The sequence below is a fragment of the Cornus florida genome, unplaced genomic scaffold, assembly GCF_030987335.1.
Source record: "Cornus florida cultivar Cherokee Brave unplaced genomic scaffold, ASM3098733v1 CherokeeBrave_3.0.0_Hap2_Chr06, whole genome shotgun sequence".
Taxonomy (NCBI): domain Eukaryota; kingdom Viridiplantae; phylum Streptophyta; class Magnoliopsida; order Cornales; family Cornaceae; genus Cornus; species Cornus florida.
In genome coordinates this window covers 47,120,726-47,135,241 of record NW_026775576.1, presented here as the reverse complement: position 1 = coordinate 47,135,241, position 14,516 = coordinate 47,120,726, and the positions used below count along the sequence as shown (strand labels likewise).

The following is a 14,516-nucleotide window of genomic DNA, read 5'->3' as shown; positions in this document are numbered from 1 at the left end:
ATATTAAAACCCTAAAAGTTATGAATAATTACACTAAAGTATGCATTAATGCCCCTTTATGAAAGAAGTAAGCAATTAACATGCTTTTCTAAAAAAAGTAAAAATACATATGGCATGAAATTTAAATATCATGGATGCATGCAAAATCGAAATCAAATCTAAACACAAAAAGTGAGGTTGTGCAAGGAAAAATGATAAACGAGAAAAAGACAAAAGTGAATAGTGTTCGGAAAAATAAAAATGTGGAAATAACACAACTTCATTCCAAAGCACTCGAGACGACATCAAGTGATGAAAAAACCGAACACAGAAAAGAAAAGACAACGGAAAAAAAATATCCGTAAAAATCTGAGAAAAAGGAAAGGAAAAAAAAAATGACCAGATCATTACAAATACTATCCTGTTTCTCTCTCTACTGTGCTTCTGATCTGCTGCTGTTTCTCTCTCTCTAAAGGTCTCTTTTAAAGAGGGTTTCTCTGGGAGCATGAAACATTGCGTACAGTATATGTCAGTTTGGCTGATGTGCTAAAAGCCATGAGGGTTGTAACAGAAAGATACCAAATTCAGTTAATACCCTTTGAGTTGAAATTTTCAAAATGCAGGACAGAGTACCAAAAGTGGCCCACAATCTGAAATCAATTTTTTTCTCCTCCCACTTTTACTTGGTTCTCTCCTCTCTCTCTCTCTCTCTCTCTCTGTCTCTCTTTCACTCTCTTTGTTTCAGAGCTGAGGATTGTCATGTGCTTGTCATTGACAAAGTTTGCCCCCTAATTGAAAGGTTTAATGTGCAACTTAACTATATAAATTCCCAGTTTCCTAACTGTACTCTCTTTCTCTTTATTTTAGACTATACACTCGTTTCTCTTCAAAATCAAATTCACAATCTCAAAATAAAAATCAAAACCAAACTCCTGCTAAGGATGACAACCCCATGATTTTGTTAAGCAACAAAGGAACAAGATGAACAGAAAGAGTTCAAGAATGAAAAGGTACCTTCGTCCTAGTATAACTGAACAACTGGTCGCTGCTCACTGATCGCCGGTCGCCGGTCACTGTACATCGTCTTCTTCGTCACACGAAAGGCACGGAAATGGTTAGGGGTTTGTTGATCACTGCTGTTTACAGAGAAGGGGGGAGAGAGAGGCCGGCACGAATGGAATGTGAAAAGAGGATTAGGGGTTAAAAATAGATAAGTGTAGAAAAGGGCATTTTAGGCACCACATAAAATAGGAATAATGGTATTTTAGGCAACAGAAATATGATACAGTATTTTTTCATGTGCCACTTCAGCTTTTGGGTCAAACCCATTTTAAAGAAACTATGGGACTTTGACTCAGCCTTTAAGTAAATATGGTGCCCTAACCCCATTTATATGTAATAATCCTTAGATTCTAATTCTACCCTTGATTTTCTCGTCGCTCATCCATCTTAGCGTCCCCTAATTTACTGACACAACAACACGAAAGATGAATTGCCTTATATCCTGCATCCTTATCTTCCCAGTTATGATATAAAACCAAAATCCCTCAACAAACCTCTCAACCTAGAAATAGAAGCTTCCCAGTCAATAGACCAGATTTGGTTATACCAAGGAAAGTTCAGAGCAGAATGAACAGACCAACCAGACTTATGGCACGCCATACATTAACGATCTAACAGCAGAAGCAAGAGGCAACAGACCTCTCAACGTAGAAATAGAAGCTTCCATGACGATAAAACTAAGCAATTGTTTAAAACAGGGAAACTTGAATAACAGATGCTCTGCATATAAGGCAGCCATGACAACCATATGAGACAACCACCATCCAGTTAACAGCTGCAAGACAATAAAAAATTCTATCCTATTATGCTGCCAGCGACTTAATGCACTATATTGGTATAACGATCACATGTAATATTCTCGTTGCACTATGTCGATTCCCAATGGAACATGGTTCTTTACCCATCTCCTTAAACTCAAAACCCTTTTCCTCATCAATTCTCTGTTGCTTCCATCCAACCAGAACAGTATAAAACCAATTCAGAATGTAGAATAGCCGAATACAATGCTATTTCCCGAATCACATACAACACAAAAGTTCAAGCTCAAGGCATTCTTTTTCAATGTCAAAAAGTGAACAGAAGACGGTTGGTAAAACTCCCAGCAGAAATTGGAGCTTGCCATTCACACCCAGGTGAATACAGTACCATCAACAGTACACGATTTAAAAAACATTAAGCATAAACACATGGAAAAACCATCAGCGATAGAAATCATTTTTGCAATAATTAAAAGAAAGGACCTGGGAAACAAATTACCAGATTTGGGAAACAAATTTGCACAAAGGTCATAACTGCAGCTTAATTCCCACATTTGGGAAACAAATTTGCACACTTTGTTGTGATCTTGATTATTCCTTTTAGAATGAGGCCAAACATTATGCCAAAATAGACTCACTTTCGGATTCAAAGAAAAGAATCAAAGTCAAAGCTCAATGCAAGTCCACAAAATGTATATAAGGGGTAAAAATATCAGCAAAGATTTAGCGCGCACAACAAAAAAATAAGTTATCGATCTTCATCCACAACCATTACCCATAACATCTTCACTGCAACCAACCAAACCCATTTAAACCCCCAAACAACCGAAGAACACCACCCAAACAACCCTTAATCGTTGCCACTAATCACAACTCGTACCATCAATTTCACCCACTGCTACACCCTCACAAAAACCATCAACACCACAAACCCTAGTCACACAATAATCCAGGCCAACCACAGCCCCATTGCAAAACCCGACCATCGATCAGTCCCACAGTCCCTGTAACCCTAAGCAGACCTTCACTGACCGAAAAAAAAGGGAAGAAGAAGAAGTCGATCAGTGATGAACAACTCACTGGGACTTCAGACGAAGTTTCTTCTCACCGACTTCTTTGTCGTCGATATTTCATCATCGAAGTGCTGCTGCTGTCACCTGTTTCTTCACGCAATCTCTTGCCTTCACCCTCAAGATCGCTAGTGTTTATTTGCAAGAGGCAAAACTGTCAGTGGGATATTAATATCCCAGATCTTACCCGTATCCACTTTACCCATATTTGACCCACTTTAAGATCCAGGCCGTTTTTTTACTTTAATCGCAGCAGCCACTTTTTATTTAAGCCCAGCAGTTCATTTTAATTTTAATTTCCTCGACTGAGACTTGGACTACTTACCTATCATTTTTATTTGAGTCCATAACCTGTTCATTTGATTAATAGCCCAGCCCTTTAAAACTCATGACCCAAGAGCTAGACTCAACCGGCCCAAACCTCAATCTGACTCAATCCATATCCAGCACTAGGCTTGCACCTGTTTGGTTACGAATTTAGAACTAGTCCAGTTTTGGAACTGGACCAGAACTGAACTAGTTTGGTAACACCGAAAAAAAAAAATTATTTTCACATTGGAATTCATCTGCCTCAACTTGGAGAGCTGCATTGGAACAGTTTCCTCACACATCAAGATTTGGTAAAAGTACACATACTCCCTTGAAAATTGGTTTCAATACTTTTATCTGTTTTGTTAATTCTTATAAAATTATGCAAGCTTTGGTTGAACATTGCTAGTGATATGTTAAACCAATTTTTTCTTGTTCATTCATCTTCACTAGACCACCATATCTTGCTATCACTTTCGTAGCTTCACCTTCACTTCATTTCAATTTCTTGCTTTTGCATTGTGGTAGTTCGTAGTTTTGTTTATTTAATTCAATTTCAGTCCTATATTGGCGAGTGTCCTTAACCATTCTCATGCCAATTCCATTTCCTTGAGACCACCATGATTGTCCTTAACCTCTATGAGTACATCAGGTGTGACAAATCTGTTTCTCAAAGACTTAAACAGGGCATTAGGAACATTCGTCACCCTACCACCATCATGTCAAGTCACTATACCACCATCATGACTTTGTCTCTAGTCCAAGACCATCCCGAGAGCCTTACATGAGACAAATCAACTTTAGGGAAAGCCAGATCCAGAATCCTACTAAGAGGGCTCCAGTTGTCCAACCATGTCAAGTATCTGAACATATGAATTTGCCCAAGTATTTGGGTGGCTTGGACAAGGTGACTATGACACTTTCAATAATGATGTAATGCGCATCCCAAATGTCTTGATAAGAAAAGATGAAAGGATACACGCTGACATTTTCCGCACCTTTCTCAATTTAAGAGAAAAGGTCTGCATGATCATTATTGATGGAAGAAGTGCATTCATTATTGATGGAAGAAGTTCAATAAATGCAGTGTCAAAATGAGGAGTTGCAAGAATGAAATTAGAGCTTGAACCTCACCCAAAGCCATATAGAATGACCTGGATTGACGAAACTTTCTTGTCCATCACAGAAAGGGGCTTAGTTCCTGTTCAAATGGGTGCTTACTTTGCTGAGATTTGGTGTGATGTTTTTACCTTTGCCTGTAGCCCACGTGCTACTTGGTTGCCCTTGGATTTATGATTTAGATGTGACTCACCACAGCACAAATAATCATTATAGTTTCAAGTATTATGGTAAAATATCATGCTAAGACCTATAAATCTTGATAAAGCACCATGTCCTTCTCATCAATCTTGTGATGACAAATGCATTCTGGCAAGAAACACAAAAGAAATGCCTAAGCAAGTTTTCCATGATCCATTTGACAAGTTGGAATCTCCACCACCTAAAATCATTAAGGAGCATGCATTTAAAGATTTACCTCTAGAGGAACCTCAAATTAAGTTGTCACCTATAATGGAAAATCAGCACTCTGTCGACTTGGTTCCAGGATCATGGTTAACTAAGGAACAAGTTGGACCTGAACAACAAGTGAATGGATCTTTACAGGAAGGATTCATTTAAGATCATCTTGAAGAAAATATTCGAATTCAAGAATTCCACTCTTCTATTGTGTCAAATAGGGATGTCAAGTATAACAACAATTTTTGGAGAACACTGGGGGACATTTTTAGGAGCAAATTTGAAATTTCCCTCAACATTTCATCGTCAAATTAGTAGACCAACTGAGGTTATCAATCGAAGTCTAGGATGTTTGATTGAGTGTCTTGTGGTAAACTGCCTCAATGGGTGGGACTTATTTTTGCCTATCATGGAGTATGCTTATACTAGTTTGACCACTGAGTTTACTGGCACTTGCTCTTTCGAAATTATCTACAATTCTTTGCCATACCAGTCGATTGATCATATTCCATCGTCTCCATATTTGTACACGCTTGAATTTGTTGATTCCTTTGTTCAGCTTGTCCATCATTTTCATGCCAATATGCGACAAGAAATTGTCTTGAATTATAAGAATTAGGAACTTGTTGCACATGCTCACAATTCATTGAATGTTATTTAAATTCCCCTCTAAAATCTTACTGTTTTATATATTCCTTAATTTCCATCTGGTTTTTAACTTTGAGTAAAATTTGGAATCATTTCTTCTGCTATGTTTTTATTTTATTTTTATTTTTTTAAACCTATTTAAATAAACTGAGATATGCCTAGTTAATTATTAATCATTTCATACATATTTTAATTGAGTATTTGCATATATATAATACCACTAGTATCTTCGACTGAACCAAGTTTTAATTTGGACTTCTTTTGATGAACTTTCAAGTCCGTAAGTTTTAACATAGTCTAGTTAGTTGTGAGTGAACCAAGTCTTGTATCTTTTCATTTTCTTTGTCCGGTCTTTGTGTAGTTGGTTTTGGAAATCTATCAATGGCTGGAGGATTGTTCCATTCCACCAACTCATTTTAAGCTCCTACTCAAGTATTAGGAAGTAGTCGTTGATGATTTTGAATGATATTTTGAGTTCTTAAGATGGAGTTCTTGTCTCCATTTTTTTGTCTGTCATATGCTATTACCTATTTTGTTCTTTTAAGCATTTTGGATGTCCGTCATTTTGTCCTTCATGCTCATCAGTTTTCTTTCACTCATCGTAAATGGATCTTGGTTATTTTTAATTAGAGAGCTAGCCATCCGATTCCTCGTAGTATCACAAAAGAAATCAGATAAGAGAGATCTGACCCTTAACATTCTTTTACAAAGTCGGTGCTCTCATACTGGAAGGTCTGGAGCCAACACCTCCACCTCACTCTTGTCCGTTCGATTATTACCATTTACCATTATACTAAACAATGAAAAAATAATAGAAACTATAACGAAAATGATAATAGAAGCAGAATATAGTTTAAATTCATAATTACCCATTTGCTATATTGTTTAAATCCCACCCGGTTAAGTTTGCTGCTTCCACCAAAGCTTCCCTCCATCTTTGGACCTTTTCTTTGTCATCCCCAAAATTTTCTTCATGTTTGGCAAATGCTTCTGCAAAACTCCCTGTTTGTTTCCTTACTTTGGATGGATCCACATTGTAGAAGATAGGGAAAACTATCTGTCCTATCTTGTTCTTGCATTCAATGATCTCTACCAGTTCATCCAAGCACCAGGAGGGAGAAGCATAGTTTTTAGAGAAAGATAATAGCAAATCTTGATTCCTTAAATGCCGTCAGGAGTGCTGTTGAAATCGATTTTCCTCTCTCAAGTTTTTCGTCATCTTTGAAGGTGTCGATTCCTTTTTGTTGTAGGGCTGCATGGAGATGGTCGACAAAGTTCTTGCGCGTGTCTTCGCCTCTAAAACTTAAAGAACACATCATATTTCCATTGAGGTATGGAAGAAGAAGAATGAGTTTGAAGAAGAATGAGGTATGGCTGAGCTTGATGTCCAGGTAACTTCCTACTTTGCTTTGGAGAATGAGTTTTCATATGGGGAAGATGGTGGTGACTTGTAGGCCAAGAAAAAGTGTTGATCTCTCTCTAAGGGTGACTTGTAGGTAAGAGAAAGGAAGAAGAGAGAAAATTACAAGTGGGTCAAAACAGATTGTCCCCTGTAATTGGTAAAAGGACTTCCACTAAATAATGTTGGAAAGAAGCAGAGAGGAAGCTCCAAAAGTGTGAAACAAATAAATGACGACCACCAACTAGTCAGAAGGTATATAATGTCTTATTCGTTTGTTTGTCCTTTTTGTTTTGATGGGGTTTGGGGGGATGGATTTAATTTATTGAATATGAGATGAGTAACTTTACATTTAAGGTATAGCATGTACCCACTTCTGATGTCACCCTGCTGAATGTGGGTCTTAATTAATTGGAATGAATGATTCTTAGTTTCATTGTGTTTTGGGGCCAACCATAATTGCCACAGGCCAAGTGAAGCAAGCATGAGCCTTGGTAGGTCTGTTGGATTTGGCGGAAGCATATTATCCTTCCTGACACTCGCATTCGAAGAATTCTTCTTCGTAGTGAGGAAAGGACACGAGGGCTTTATTCTTAAACGATCATCAATGAATCCGTTGAACTCTCTGAGGGCCCCCTTTTACAATTATGTATTAGGAATAGACTCACACATTTTATTCTGAGGGGTTTTGATTGTCCATGGTCAAAAGAAACATGACCAACCTTGTACCACTTTTCATGCTTTGAAATTTATGGCACTTGTAGTTGCAGAACCACCTTGATATTGATGTTGGTATGAAAACAAACTAAGGTTATAATAAAGTTGGGAGACTCCAAAAAAATATGTGACTTTGGATGTCAGTTTCGAAATCTTGTTGAGAAAGTGAAAGTGCTTTCATAAGTAAATGTGTTCAAGAATTAATTATTGTAAGAAAATGTGGTTAATGAATGTATAATCGTACATGGAATTCGTTATTTTTCTTTCTGTTTATTAGTAATGTGCGAAAGTTCACTTTGTGATATGAAATACTGAACAAAGTTCCTTCTTGTTGTGCTCACTTTTTTAAGCAGTGTACAGTGAGTTTAAGGCTCCATTTTGATAAATGAATTGAGTTTGATTCTAAGGAATTTGTACCTCTTGCTTGATTATAGGAGAGATACATCTGAACTCTCTCTATATATATTATGCAACTCAATTATTGAATCAAACGATTTTATTCACAAATTCTGTTTTTTTTTTTTTTTTTTTTTTTTAAAGCTGTGTCCTGTTTGGTAAAAGGTATTTAATATCTTGTCAGTGGATGGTCCTTTGAATGGGTCATTTTGGAAGAAAGTAACATTTATGAATGAAATATTGTTGGGAAGAAAGTCATAGCATATGGGGACATTTGGTTATTTTTGATGATGTAACTTATATTTGTAGGGTTTTTTTAATTAATTAATTAATTGATTAATTATATATTATTATAAATAAGTAGTTTTCAATAGTCAATGCCTTATTGGTAAAAGTCCTCACAATTTGGCTGTTTTTATTTGTGCTCATTTTTCAAGTGACAAACAGTGAGTTTAAGGCTGCAGTGAATTTGAAATATAAACAATTGAGTTTATTAAACATTCACTTGCAAAAGTCTTATACAAGAAAGCATGACAAGAATAAATCCTATATTGAAAAAATAAAAAAGCTAGATTTTAATACAAACAAAACACATTTCCATCACAATTGAAATTCTTAATTACATTAGAAAACAAAAATGAAATTGACAACATACAGAAATATCTCTAAAATGATTTTTTGTTGTTTCACAACCATAGAACCGTCTTCTTGGATTTCTGTTAAAATGGAGCCTTGGGTCTGCAATAATACCTCTCCTCAGGACCTGTAATTAACATGGCCTATATAACATAAAGAAAAAGCAAAAGAATGAGCAACTTCAATTTCCTTAATAATAAACTTGTTATTCTACATAAATTTCTTTTAAAATTGTCATACCTATTTTTTTTATTTTTTATTAGGGGTCAACTCAATTATAAATTTAATAAAATAGAAAGAAGACTAACATATTAACTTGTGAAGTGCGAAACCCCGGTCCAAATCATGACGATTTTGTATTTAATTAAGTATAGAAAAATTAAGTTTGAAGAGAGATGAAATTATAAATAATATTGAATATTTGCACTTACTTGTGTGTGACACGCCTTATTCCGACGTCTCAGCTTGCTCCTCCTCCATAATTAGATGGACACCCAATTTCTTGACCTCAGTATAGTGAAGCCTGAATGTAAGAGGCATCATCAGGAATATTGGGAACACCAATGGGTCTTCTTCTGAGCAAATCTTTAATCGGCCGTTCGACTTGTTCATCAATGTCAAAATATTCGGTTTTGTGAATGAAAATGACGTGATCTGACACAATCTTTCCTACATAAATAATTCCGGTCTCAAAAAAATGGATCCCGGACTCACCAATGACATGGAGTTTTAACCCCATATATCTGTACGATCTACGGCGTCCTTCCAAAACAACACAAAAGACAATTCCTTTAACGTTATTGTAAGAAGGTGGATGATCTATCCTGAAAGACCGATTTGAAGATCCCTCAGCCTCACTCTTATGGTCAAACCATTGCAACCAGTTGCATCAACATACCTTGTAGACGACGGAAGTGACGTCAACTTTCGGAGGTTTTTGCAATATCGCAAATAAAGATCTGTGAGGTTTGTGAGTTGTTTGAAGCTTGGTGGTATGCTTGCGAAATTGTTTCCACTTAGATTTAAAGTTTGCAACATGGATGGGTGGCCAAAACTGGATAAGGATTCTTCAGACAAATTGCATATCGGGAGAGATAAAAAAGTTAAATTGCATAAACCGCCTAGCAAATCCAGTTGCAAATAAGTTGAATTAGCAACATTTGTTCTCTTTCCCAGCTGGAATGATTTTGGCATCAATGAACATCTCCTCTTGGGACTGACAGCTCGCATAATAAGCTTGTTCAAGTGTAGAATGGATGATGGCAACTGTTTTATATCAGTTCCACTTACGCAAAGCTCGCATAAATCCTTCATTACCGAAAAAATGTTGTTTGGAATACTTTTAAGCTTATGGCAGTCCGTTAGTTCTAAACATGTAAGCCCAGTAAGATGTTCCATTGACGAGGGTAAATCTTTTATTGCAGTGTCGCATAAACGAAGCTCCTCCAAACAATCCATGCCTTCCTGAACCTCTGGAAATTTCTCAAGTTTTGAGCATCCCAAGAGATTAAAATATTTCAATTTTTTCAACTTGATGCTTCTCGGGAGACGACTCAGTTTTTTACATAATGAGAGATCCACCCTAATAAGCCTCTCATGGACTCCACCGGAAAGGTGAACCTCAACTAGATTTTTACATTCCCTAAGATCTAATTCCTCAAGATGTGGGAAATTGGACAGATCAGGAATTTTTTCCAAATATGGGGACCTTCTGAAATTGAGATATTTTAACTTCCCTATAAACTGTTAAGCAAACAAGCAATGCAAGAAATAAACCAGTTTCAATACAACCAACAATACGATTCATAAGTAAATAATTTGTGTAAATAAACTGTCATCATATATAGTATACCTTGATGTCCTTTGGAATTTGTTGGATTTGGCTACCAGGAAAGTGAAGTTGAACAAGATTTTCTGGATGGAAATTGGATGGCAAAAACCTTCCCCGGTAATCTTCCAAATGAAGATAACATAATTCATTTGAAAGATATGTAAGGCGTCCACGAAGCCGTACACCACTGAGTTTGAGCAGTTTCAGTCTCTTCATCTTCACAAAGACATCAAAATTTACATGCAACTCCTCTGATAGATGGTGATGAGGTCTGTTTAGCATGATGCCTTTAATTTTTTCTGTCCCCTGATAACCAAGGCCATGGTATAAGTTACCACATTATGTTAAAGCCTAATTAGAATTATACAAGTTTGCAGCGGCTTATATGAAAGGGGAAAATAAATAAATAAATAAATAAGAAGATAAAGCAAAGCCTATGTTTTTTGAACTGCTTGTACCTGGAAAGAAAATTATATGTGGGTTTCTTTGAGTACTTTATAAATATCTTTATGAGAGTACAACCTACTGCGTTTGTCGGGATCATTAGGTGATTCTTGACGAATAATTTCCCAACCCATTTCTTGTATCAAATCATGCATCCACAAAATGTTTTTGTCTAAGATAGTTATCAAGGACCGTTCCTTTAGAAATTCAATTCGCCCACTACTGTCCAATATACTCATTACCTTATCTTCATGATACCCTTTAAAGAAACAAGCGATATCAAGGAATAGATCCTTCTCTATATCTTCAAGGCCATCAAAACTTATCTTGAGAACTTCATAAATTTCTTTATTTGGAATTTTTTTCAATCTCTCAAGTTCATTTTTCCAGTATTCTATGCTTCTTTTAAATAAAAGAGAACCCAAAACTTGAAGAGCTAATGGGAGGCCTTGAGCATAATCAATTACACTCCATGGGAGTTCCAAATAATTCTCTTCAAGATAGTTCTTTTTGAAGGCATGCCAACTAAAGAGTCGAAGAGCTTCATCATCATTCAACAGTTCAACCGTGTAGATTTCATGATCAAGAACATGACACTGTTCCAACACACGTTTATCTCTAGTTGTTATGATGATCTCACTTCCAGGACCACCAAACCAGTCATTTCCCCCCAGCTAGACTTTCTAATTGCTCCAAACTATTCACATCATCTATAACTACAAGAACCTTCTTGTGTTGGAGTCTTCTCCTTATCACATTGATCCCGTGGCCAACATCACATATATTTAAATCTCCTTCCTTCAGGATTTCCTTCAAGAGTTTTTGTTGGAGATATGCGAGACCATGTTCTTTTGACTCTTCTCTCACATTTGCAAGGAAACAATGATTTTCAAATTCACCGGATTTTCGGTTGAAAACAGCCCTAGCAATCGTTGTCTTTCCTATCCCGTCAACTCCATAAATCCCTACAATGCGCACATCCTTCTGCCCATTGTCTAGCAGAGTGATCACTTTATTTACACGAGAATCTATCCCCACCGGGAATTTGGCAACATCTCATGGTATATGCCTCCCCAATTTTTCCATAATCTCTTGAACAAATTTCTGAATAAATTGCGCCTCATGCCTATCAAGTCCGAAACATATTAAAAAAAAGTCAAGTGTGTGGGTTTGACTGTATTAATAAGAGATAAAGATTGAAGTTATTATAATGAATATTTCTGTCAATTATAATAATATAAGAGATAATATTGGTAAACAACTAAATTTATAAATCAAATTGATAGAATTGGCATCCACATATAGTGCCCAGGAACTTGTGCATATAATGATGGTTCAACAATGCATGATGCATCCATATTCTGATATTCAGGTGAAGAATTCATATAGGCCCCAAAAAAGGGGGAAAAAAAAAAAAGTATGAGGAATTCATAGATATAACTACTCAATCTAATATCAAAATGAACTCCGATCCACAAAATCATTAATATAACTAAAGATGTTAATATTGCTGAACACAATAAATAATAACAATACAGCTAAATACTGATAGAAACATATTCAAAATTACAGTTTGAGTTGGAAATTAATTACATACCCATTTGCAATTTCTTTTGGGTGGAACCCGCTTAAGTTTGCTGCCTCAACCAAAGCATTTCTCCAGCTTTGCACTTTTGGTCGTCCTTCCCAAAAGCTTCTTCATGCTTTTCCAAAACTCTTCTTTTGTTTCCTTACTCGGGAGGGATCCACGTTGTAGAAGATGGGCAAAACTGTCCGTCCCATCGTGGTCTTGCATTGAATGATCTCCACCTGTTCATCCAAGCACCAAGTGGAAGAAGCACAGTTTGTTGAGAAAATGATGATTGCAATTCTTGATTCCTGAATAGCCTTGATTTTCCTCTCTCAAGTTTCTCATCATCTTTGAAAGTGCAAATTCATTTCTGTTGTAGAGCACTATAGAGATAATCCACAAAGTTTTTGCGAGTGTCTTCACCTCTAAAACTTAAGAAGACCTCATAATTCCATTGAGGAGGAGGAGGAGGAGGAGGAGGAGGAGAAGAAGAAGCCATTAACAGTTGGTGATTTGTTTGTGCAAAATGACCCAAAGCAATTTTGGTACTTAAAATGGGACCTCTTTATTATATATGGGTGTTGATGTCTGTGTGTTATATCCAAGAAATTTCCTTCCTATAATACCCTGTTTTAGAGGATAAGTGAAGTTGCTGGAAACTTTCCACCAAACTGAGATGTAATGTAATGCAAGTGGTTGGACCTTTCGGTGTAATAATAATAATAATGCATCCTCTCAGAAAATTCCCAATAAAATCGTAAGTCTAAAAAAGCATCACGTTGGTGTGATTTGTTTTTACCAACTCCACCTTTCAAATAGTGATATGTATCATCAACAATTTTTAAAGACATTTTAGTTTCACTCATTTCACTTTAGGGATTATTATATTTTATAAGTTTTTTTAAGTTATAAAGATATAATTTGCATATTATGAGTCTACAATTTTTGGACTCCAACCCTAATAATTTTTTCCGAAGACAAAGAAGTAAATACCATTTGACTAGATGATTGTTAAGTAAAGAAAAAAATTTGGTGACCAAAAAAATAAATAAATAAATAAATTATGTAAAAAAAGAAATGACAAACGAAAAATTGCAATTCAAATAAATTTCTTTGAATTTTGGTCTCTCGGCAGGGATCATGTTCAAGAAAGTTGTTTAAAGATTTGCTCCCTGTAGGCCCATGCCCTCTTCTAATTCAACTAAGCAACTTTTAAGATGCTTCTGCATACAAAGTCCTGTTATAAAATAATTCGTAAATATTTATTTTAGGAAGAACCTTTTTTAATATTTCTTACAAGGGTTACTGTTTAGTATACTAACAAAATCTAATTGAGAGCACATATTTAATATAGTAACAGTGTGTATATATATAAATTTTGAATAGATTCAACATTTATTTAATTAAGTGTATTTAATATAGTAACAGTAAATAATTTTTTTTTCTAAATTCAGCGCTTAATTTTAAACAGATTCAATATTTATTCAATTAAGTGTGTTTGATAATGCAATTTGTTAATCATTAAAAACTAACAAGTGTTGTGTTATCGAGTAATTGGATTGATCTCGGAGTCGGCACCTTCCCTCTAATTACAAGACCCCTAACATTCTTGCCCAATATCACTTATCACTAAATAGGATTATTATTATTATTATTATTATTTTATAAGTCTGATCATTGAAATTTCAAAAAAAATATCAATTTTTTTAATTACGGCTTAAAAAATTTAACACTTAAAATTCAATTCTTAAGATTTTTAGTAATTAATTTTTTATTTTTATTAAACAACACCTTATTAATGCTCCACAATTAGAGTTCAGGTAAAATTACCACTAAGTTTCTGCTATATTCTATAAAGAACAAATAACATTTATAATTGTGTACTGGGTGATTTGTAGCCAAAAGAGAAAAGAAGAAATAGAAAATTACAAATGGGCCAAAAAATAAGACTTCGGCTAAATAATGTCGAAGGTGTAAAACAAATAAAAGAGTGCTCTAACTAGTCAAAAAGTACTGGTTGATTGAAGCTTCTTTCCATTGCTATCTTTTTTCATTGCAAAATCCTTGTGGAAAATTAGACCACTCACATATTCAATTTCAAATGGAAGGAGGACTTTATTTTATTTTTATTTTTTAATGATGTTACCTGGAATTGAAGTTTATTCTTGTCAATAAAAAT

General features: G+C 35.3%; 1 protein-coding gene and 1 pseudogene across 1 annotated transcript; both read right to left on the bottom strand.

Annotated features, from left to right (window-relative positions):
- Nucleotides 1-8,366: 8,366 nt before the first annotated feature.
- LOC132314045 (disease resistance protein Roq1-like) lies at nucleotides 8,367-12,836 on the bottom strand (annotated as a pseudogene).
- Nucleotides 8,940-10,605, bottom strand: LOC132314046 (disease resistance-like protein DSC1). Its single transcript, XM_059812965.1, has 3 exons — nucleotides 10,345-10,605; nucleotides 9,391-10,235; nucleotides 8,940-9,015 (listed from the first exon to the last, which is right to left on the bottom strand). The coding sequence occupies exons 1-3, from the start codon at nucleotides 10,603-10,605 to the stop codon at nucleotides 8,940-8,942; spliced, it is 1,182 nt and encodes a 393-aa protein (XP_059668948.1).
- Nucleotides 12,837-14,516: the final 1,680 nt, after the last annotated feature.

Coding starts and splice junctions, on each gene's coding strand:
- LOC132314046 (XM_059812965.1), bottom strand. CDS start 10,605: ATGCTAAACAGACCTCATCACCATCTATCAGAGGAGTTGCATGTAAAT. Junction 10,236..10,344: donor AAATTCCAAAGGACATCAAG/GTATACTATATA, acceptor TTTGCTTAACAG/TTTATAGGGAAGTTAAAATA. Junction 9,016..9,390: donor TCACTTCCGTCGTCTACAAG/GTATGTTGATGC, acceptor TCTTACATTCAG/GCTTCACTATACTGAGGTCA.